General features: G+C 51.8%; 1 protein-coding gene across 3 annotated transcripts in view; it reads left to right on the forward strand.

Moving 5' to 3' along the window:
- The first annotated feature begins 2,176 nt into the window (after positions 1–2,176).
- Tbx3 (T-box transcription factor 3) overlaps positions 2,177–8,423 on the forward strand; it is a 14,774-nt gene continuing 8,527 nt past the window's right edge. Inside the window, exons 1-5 of one of the 3 annotated variants that reach the window (XM_031337655.1) lie at positions 2,177–2,387; positions 3,226–4,759; positions 6,327–6,594; positions 7,529–7,588; positions 7,846–7,992. In XM_031337655.1, coding sequence (XP_031193515.1) covers positions 4,371–4,759; positions 6,327–6,594; positions 7,529–7,588; positions 7,846–7,992 — 864 coding nt within the window. In that variant the 5' untranslated portion in view covers positions 2,177–2,387; positions 3,226–4,370. Of the gene's footprint in view, positions 2,388–2,988; positions 4,760–6,326; positions 6,595–7,528; positions 7,589–7,845; positions 7,993–8,423 lie in introns of those variants that run through there. The other 2 variants (XM_031337654.1, XM_031337656.1) reach the window with 2 other exon arrangements.

Consider the following 8,423-nt stretch of genomic DNA (forward strand, 5'->3'; position numbering starts at 1 on the left):
TGTGTCTGTCCCCTTTAAAGTGTGAGGCAGGAGGTGCCATAGGGAAAATGGAGTAGTGCAGAGGCGCCTTCCCGTTTTTCAGGCTTACCGATGCCTGCTGGGACAGTTGGCTGAGGTGTGTAATCCCCTTCTCACACACCCCCACACACATTTTTGAAGCCCCATATCTCTTTTGCCTCAGAAGCTGCCGGCATTATAGTGTTTTTATCTTGTTCAAAAATCCCAGGCCCTATCGTGGGAAGGAAAAAAAAATCCTACCGCAAAAAGCGAGAGAATATTTCTACTAGGGACACTGGATTCCCATCTTTCACCCAGTTCCCGATTTTGTTGGAAAGACTGGCTAAATACAATCAAGGAGTCTAGAAACAGAGCCAGCCTACATGGAAGGTCAGCAGCTGGAGGCTCACGAGGGGCTCGAGGCGCGCTAACCATGTGGCTTCTCTAGGAGGCCAGGCCTGCCACAAGCCTAAGGAAGACTCTGGCCAATGTTTAACCCTAATGCAGTGGCCACCAGGCCCCCTTTGTTTGTTCGCAAATTAATCACCCAGCGCAAGGCCGGCGCCAGAACGGGTTTATCACCCACCAGGAGGGGGGCGCGGCGGGCACGCAACGACGAAGTAGAGTTCGCACCTTCCTGCTTTTGATCCTAGCTTCTCCGCGGCCTCTCTTGCAGAACACGAGCCTCCAGGCGCAGCGTCTGGGAGGTCAGTCGTAATTGGAGGAAGTTTGTAGACCATTAGCAACATGTAGACATTTTCGATTCTGAATCCCGCAAACTTTCCTCCACACCCCCACCTCCCCCCGTCGCCCCCCCTCCCCGCTTTCCCTGGCGCACTAGAGTGAGGGGTGGAAAGTGGGGTGACCCCAGGGTTAAGTTAGAGCTACAGTCAAAAATAGGCAACTGAAGAGTGTGTCTGGGTGTGTGTGGGTGTGTGTGTGGGGGGGTGATGTGAGGGTCAGAAATTGCTCTGGTTCCATCGCTGGAGCCAAAAAGCAAGGCCAGATATTTGCATGCAAAGTCAGCGAGCGAGCCTGGCGTTTGCAGAGCAGACCCCCTGAGGCCAGAACGCTGGGTACCCGTTGCCAAGGTCTCTCTGGCTAGCCTGTGGACCCTCAGGGCACCGCGTGGGTGACCAAGGGGTCAAACACGCTGCAGTTGCACAACGCTTTCCTGTACTCTACGCGGGAGCGCAGAGATTAACAGGCCAATGCTGGTAAAGCAGGTCTGGGTTCTAGGGCCTCTCCGGCGAGAGTGGCTAGGCGAGGAGGGGGAGGGGGAGGCTTCTGCCTGCAGAGAATCTGCGCTGACCCCGGTGGCCCGTGCAGAGAGGGCCCTGGCCTGGCCTCTTGCACTCTCCGGCAATTTCGAACAGGCCCTGAGGAAGGGGGTGTTGTGAGCCACCGCCTTCGGTACCACCTCCTGGTTCGTTTCTCTCCCTCTTTCTCCCTTCTCCACCATGAACACGCGAAGTCAGAGAAGGGGAAAGAAAGGGGGCGAGATGGCGGGTCACACCAAGTTCAGAGAATGACTATTCTCATTGGCCGCACCAGGGAAAGCTCAGGGCTGGCGCCCAACGCTCTTAACCTTGTACATCAAAACATGTAAGACTGGAAAAGCGCGTGGCCTCAAATGTCCTTCGCTACCTGGGAGAAGGAACTGCCTATTCACCCAGTAGCTGCTAGTTTGGACCTGCAGTTTGGAAAAAGGGGTCCTGGGCGAGGAGTTAGGGAAGGTCCCCAAGGGAAAAATCTAGGCGCAAATACTCCACACCGAAACATTCAAAGCTAATCTCTAGGCCCAGAAACCAGCCCCCTTTCTGCTCCTTTTCCAAGCAAAGGAAAGTCTTGTCCCAGGAAAATTAAAAATTATGCTAAGATTGCCCTGCATTTAAACTGGAATGCATCAGCTCGCCTCTACCCACAAACAAGGACTGCAGGTTTTCCGGGGATGGGGCGCGGGGGGGGGGGGTCCTACAGGGTCACCCAACCAAAGTCTGGTCAGTTGGCCTTCCTCCCCACCAGATGAGCAGGGGCCGAAGCCTCCCCGACATCTGGGATGAGGGGGTGCTTTTCACGTGTTTTACAAATTCGCCCCCCCCCCGCATCTGCCACGATAAGTCCGTGGGGTAGAGAAGGAACGGAGGCACCCAGAGATAAGTGTGACGATGCCTGAGGAAGATACGAGGTTGCTGCACCTCCCCCAAGCAGCCTTCCAGCCCAGAGCGGCAGTTCCCCGCCGATCTGGCCCGGAGGTGAGGGCAAAGACTCGAGGAGACAGTCCGGGAACTCACTTGTTTCAGCTGCTTCGTTCCCTCTACACCCACACCCCCATCCGGGTGGAACACCGGTGTCCGCATCCGAATGGAAGAGGAACTGGGCTCAAAAGGGTCAGTAAATACATTTTTAAATAGAAAGGAGTCCAACAGCCGAGCGAGCCGAGCGTAGACTGGGCCGGGCGCACAGGCCTTGTACGTATTTGCGTGTGTGTTTCCGCGTGGGGCTCGGTCTCTGTGTCGGCGCGCGTTCAGGCACAGAAACCCAGAGGGGCATTTGGATCTCTGCACGTGCCTGCGGGTGGGGGGCAAGCAGCGGGGAGAAAGATTTGTGGGATCCCCTGCGCTAGTGGCTCGGGAATCCGAAGCACCCGGGCGCACGAGCTAGAGGACTTGACTCAGGGGTGGCTGGGCGGTTCCACGTGGGGCTCCCTCCAGAGCTGCGTGAGCCTGGAGCTTTTGTTAAGGCTCATTGGCCGAACGGGAGGCTCGGCGGCCGGCTCGGCTAGCCCGGGGCCCGGGAAAGGGAAGAAGCTGCAGATTTGCACTAGAGCAGCGGCAGCGGACTTGAGCTGTAGCGCTCGGAGCGCGCGAGAGGCGAGCGCCCCTGCCCGGCGCCTCGGAAGCCGGGCAAGCTGCCTGGCTCCCGCCCTCGCTCCCTCCCCCTTCCTCCCTGGCCCAGCCTCCTCCCGGGATCCCGGGGCTTGGATGGCTGAGGCCTTTCAGACGTGGGCTGAGCTGAGGAGCTAGGGCGAGCTCCCAGGCTGCTGCGAACTCTCTTCTGGATCAGCCACCTAGAGGCGACTTTGGTGAGCGCGCGGCGCCCTGGTGGCTCCCCGCCCTCCCCTCTGATCATGTTGACATAAACGCAGGACAGGCCGTAGTACCGCGCGGCGCAGCGACGTTCCAGTTTCCGACACCTTCTTTTTATAACTCGGCTCTATTCCCCCAGCACTCGACCTGTGAAAACCACGCCTATGCAGCCACACAATTGGTCCGAAAGCGTCAAAGAGCCAATCAACAAGCCTCGGGCTCCTGCAGCCCACAGCGCAGCCCGACCGTCCAGAGCCGCCGAGCAGACGCCCGGGGAATTCTAGAGGCGGAGGAGGGTGGCGAGGTGCTCTCTCTCTCTGTCTTTTTTTTTCTCTCTCTCTCTCCCTCCCTTTACTCGCCTACTCTAGCTCCCAATCACTCCTCTCTCTTCTTTCCTATATTTTTCTTTCTTTCTTTTTTTTTTTTTGCACCCGTCTTCTTGATCCTCCCTCGCCCTGCGTGCCCGGACGCCGATTTTTTTTTTAATTTATTATTTTTAGGAAAGCGATTTCGCTCACGTTTTTTTTTAGCACAAGGAAGACAGCCGGGTCCCCGAGGCAGAAGATCGCAGGCACCATTCGATCGCCACCCAGACACTGCGCGCAGCCCGGAGCCAGAGAGGAGGATCGCGAACCGAAGCCAGCTTCGCAGTTCGAGTTTTGAAAGCGCCGCTGGAAAGGGGCTTAAATCGCTTTTTTTTTTTTTTTTTTTTTAAAGGAGAGACTTTTTCTCCCCCCTGATCTCGCTGCCTGTGAAAGCCAAAGTCTAGCTCAACTAAGACGCCTCCTGCGAGAAAGCCAGAGAAGAGCTAGGGGGCGGGGGGAGGAATCGAAAAAAAGGTTAAAAAAAAAAAAGTCTCGGAGAACCTTGCGCTTTGGCAACAAAGAGCGTGGGAGCCGGGGAGCCACCCCGGGAAAGGGCTGCTGTGTCTATTTCCAGCTAAGCCACAGGGCTCGGGCGCCAGTCGAGCCCTTGCTTGCTGCTTGCCCTACTGAAACCGACTTCCAGGAGCGGCTTTTCCAACACACTCAACGCACCAGGACAGCCCTTGCAGCAGCTATGTCTCCCGATCTGTCGCCTTGTCCTCTTTAAAAGCGGTGTTCTTTTTCCCCCCAAAGACACTTTCCCCCTCCCCTTCAAACGCTTTATATGTAATTTGCCCCGCTTTTTTAATTTTAAACAAAACTATGTGTCGCTGTTGAATTTTTAATTATTATTTTTGAAAAGAAACAACAAAAGCGGAGCCAAGCCAGCTGCTGCGGACTGGTTCCCTGTCTGGAGTGGATGAGCCTCTCCATGAGAGATCCGGTTATCCCTGGGACAAGCATGGCCTATCATCCGTTCCTACCTCACCGGGCGCCGGACTTCGCCATGAGCGCGGTGCTGGGCCACCAGCCGCCTTTCTTCCCCGCGCTAACGCTGCCTCCCAACGGCGCCGCGGCGCTCTCGCTGCCCGGAGCCCTGGCCAAGCCCATCATGGATCAGTTAGTAGGGGCTGCTGAGACCGGCATCCCTTTCTCATCCCTGGGACCCCAGGCACATCTGAGGCCTCTGAAGACCATGGAACCCGAAGAAGACGTAGAAGACGACCCCAAGGTGCACCTGGAGGCCAAGGAACTTTGGGACCAGTTTCACAAGCGGGGTACAGAGATGGTCATTACGAAGTCAGGAAGGTAAGTAATCAGTGGGGACCCCTTCCCCAAAGCCATCTGAAGTTTTTCATATCTCTTTTGTCTGACTCTTAAAAACAGTAGATTCTGGCTGACTGTTGACGTTTGTGAAGACTCCAGGGCCCTGACTTTGAGGGCCAGGAAGTCTCAGCCTACCCGGGCCCTCTGCATGGTTCTTAGGGACCGGTGCCCGGGGTTCCCTACAGAATACAGGGTGTTTTCCGTTGAAGGGAGACGCGCACTCCTCTGCTTCTGAAGCATTTGAGAAAGAGCACCTTGTTGCGGGAAGCCTATTTGTAAAGCCATTCTGAACATTCTTTCTGTTTGGTTTTGTCTGTTCGATTTTATTTCCCAGGACAGACCTTAAGCTCCTCTTAGACAGTAGTGGGAGAGCGGTGAGGATTCCTCTGGCCCTTTCTACTCTCCAGGCTTGTCTCTGGGGCTGCAGGGGGCCTAAGCCTGGCGGGTGTGAGGCAGAGAAATCAGTGGAAGCGGGAGGACCTTTGGGCTTTTTCCCCCGTTGCCATCTCCTGAGTCTGCAAGCCCAGGGAAACCGGAGCAGGCAATTTTTACAATTAAGGTTACATGTGTAGACCCAAGGAACCCATGAGACTATGCACCCTGCCTTTGTGTTTGAATATTATTACTACTTTACGGTAACTTTTAGTGCCCTTGTCCTAAACAAGACTGTTAGGGACCCCAGGACTAGCATTTAAAACCACTGATTTAAGAAAGAAAAATAACATAGGTAAGTAGTATTGAGGTTTATCAAGATACCAGTTGGGAGGGCACAAAAATAAAGCCCCACTTTCAGTCTCCTTCCAAACTACTTGAGGCCAAAGTTTGGCACGGGATCATTTTCCAAGCCACAAGACATTTAGTCGGTTTTCATAACCAGGTACTTCCTTTTAAGTCAAAAGTACAGAAAGCCAGCACTTCTGTGAAATTAAACAGCAGAGTCTTGCAGTGGCTTACAGAGTAGAGGAATGCGGTTTATAGCTTAAATCACGGATGGGTTACCAGGCCCGGACGCTAGCCTGTCTCCAACCTTCGCTCTGAGAACTCATGTTCACAGGCACACGCAGCCTCAGTCCGTAAGTGGGCATTTATTTCCTCCATACATTTCTCATCAGCCGGTGGAAAATCCAAACCTTTAGAAACCATGGGTCCTGAGAACCCTGCTTCTAGTTGTTTCAAACTAAATACATTCAGGAAAGAAGAAGGAAAAGAAAAAGCATAAGCAAGAATCCATCCATCTTTATAAGAGGGCGATCTAAATAGCCACATAGACAAACGTGTTTTGTTGTTTTTTTAAAGCAGTAGATCCTCTTAGGAGGTTGCTGTAATTAATTTGATTTGAGGCTTGGTATTAAAAAAAAAAGAGGGAGATTCAGCAGTTGTAGTGTTAGCCTGGAAGTAAACAATTTCGCTCGCAGTTGCCTTACAGACACCCTGGTCCCAGCAGAAAGCTTAGATGGTGCCAAGGAACCTGGAAGCCAAATCTGAGGTTCTGAGCCATTTATGGGGGGGGGTCTTATTTATGTGTTTCCCTTTTTCTGTGCTCTCGTAGGCGAATGTTCCCTCCATTTAAAGTGAGGTGCTCTGGACTGGATAAAAAGGCCAAGTATATTTTATTGATGGACATTATAGCTGCTGATGACTGTCGATATAAATTTCACAATTCTCGGTGGATGGTGGCCGGTAAGGCAGACCCTGAAATGCCAAAGAGAATGTACATACACCCGGACAGCCCCGCTACGGGGGAGCAATGGATGTCCAAAGTCGTCACTTTCCACAAACTGAAACTCACCAACAATATATCGGATAAACACGGATTTGTAAGTTTCATTGACTCTCTATGAGACTCTGGGGAAGGGGGGTCTGACTTCCTGGTAAACTCAGAATTTGGGCCCAGGCTCATCTCTGCCTGTTGGTTGCTACACATAGCCAACTTTGTTAAATTTGCAACCTAGTTGCAGAGTGGATTGGGGGTGCGGTGAGGGTTGTTGCTCCCTGGATAATGGAAAGTCTGACATTCTAGAAGAATTTACCTGAATAGCAATCAAGGTCCTGGATGGGTGCCGGACCTGGAAGTGTAGAGTAATACTAAGAATAAAAAGTTATGAATCCATTTGTAAAGTTTTGTATGTGGACAGGGCTTGTTTTGCTTACAAACATTATTTCTTTGAAGTCAGCCATGTCATTTCTTGGGAGAGTTGAATGTTCAAAGCCTTGACAGTGTTGTTTTGAGGCTGTGAATACATTTTTTGAAAGCTTATTTTCTTTTGCTAAAAGCGATTTGGGCCTGGGTGAAAGTCAGACGGAATAGGAACAAGTTTAAATCTTTGTCGTTAAACAAAATATAATGGTGTGTGTGTGGGTGTGTGTGTGTGTGTGTTGGGGAGCGCCTGAGGATTCCCCCAGTACTCCAGTGTGCCTAGGGACTTAGGGAAAGACTTGGGTTGCCTGTGAAAGTCGGGCCAGGGGACCTTTGCCTGTCCTCACTGCCCCTCCCCAACATTTCTATAGAATAAACAGTGATAAGCGAAGAATAAGCAGAAAGATTAGGCCCAGGAAGACGTGAATGGCTCGGAAATATCTAAAGCGGACAGGGATTGCATTTGAAACCCTTGATTTGATTAGGGCATAAATATTCCTCTCTAGAGCTCTGCCTCTCAAGGCCTTAAGTGGATTGGGCTTGTCAATTAGTGGGCGCTTAAAGTACTGAATCATTTTGTAAATTAAAATGCATGTTTTTCTCTATCTTTTAAGACTTTGGCCTTCCCAAGCGATCACGCAACGTGGCAGGGGAATTATAGTTTTGGGACCCAGGTAGGCTAGGGTTCAAGGTACTAATGAACGTGTAGACGGTGAGGGTGGGGTTGGGGGGGGCAGGAATTCGGCCGAGGAACAATTTTGGAGTCTACAGAAGATAACATCTGTGGAGTGAAAATGTACCCAAGGAGATGGGCTTTGGTCCCAGCAGTGGGGACGTTGTCGGCTTTGGCAGGGGAGATGAGGATGTCATTTGTCCTGTGAGGTCTTTCCCTTCTCTTTTAATGTGCACACCCCCTTCCCTGCTTCTACAGACTATACTAAACTCCATGCATAAGTACCAGCCGCGGTTCCATATCGTCAGAGCCAACGATATCCTGAAACTGCCTTACAGTACTTTTCGAACATACCTGTTCCCGGAAACAGAATTCATTGCTGTTACTGCCTATCAGAATGACAAGGTAACCAACCCGCGGGGGTTTCTCGAGCTGCTGCCTCTAAGCTTGCTGGATATCAGGGCTGAGAACGTTAACCAGGGCGTTGGGCTGAGAGTCTGGAATTTTCTTTGGCGACTCTATGTTCTGGGGAGAGAGGAGGCCTGATTCCTTTCAAAGGGGGAGGAACAGAACTCCAAGCTGGGAATCTGATGCTTGTAGCTTTATAAATTGCTGTTCCAACCCCAACTTGGCCCCTGGGGTTTGTCTCCTGATCATCCTCTTCAGGAGGAAGGATTTAAAAAAAAAAAAAAATACTGAAAGGAACCAGCTAGCAGTTTAAGGTGAGAAATAGCATCTGGGGTCTGGATAGAATAAGTAGAGATGGTCGCTCCTCCATAGCCAGAGATCCTGAAGAGATGGTTTGTCTTTATTACTTTTTGTGCTGGTGTGGCTGT

Source organism: Mastomys coucha, unplaced genomic scaffold, assembly GCF_008632895.1.
Source record: "Mastomys coucha isolate ucsf_1 unplaced genomic scaffold, UCSF_Mcou_1 pScaffold22, whole genome shotgun sequence".
Taxonomy (NCBI): domain Eukaryota; kingdom Metazoa; phylum Chordata; class Mammalia; order Rodentia; family Muridae; genus Mastomys; species Mastomys coucha.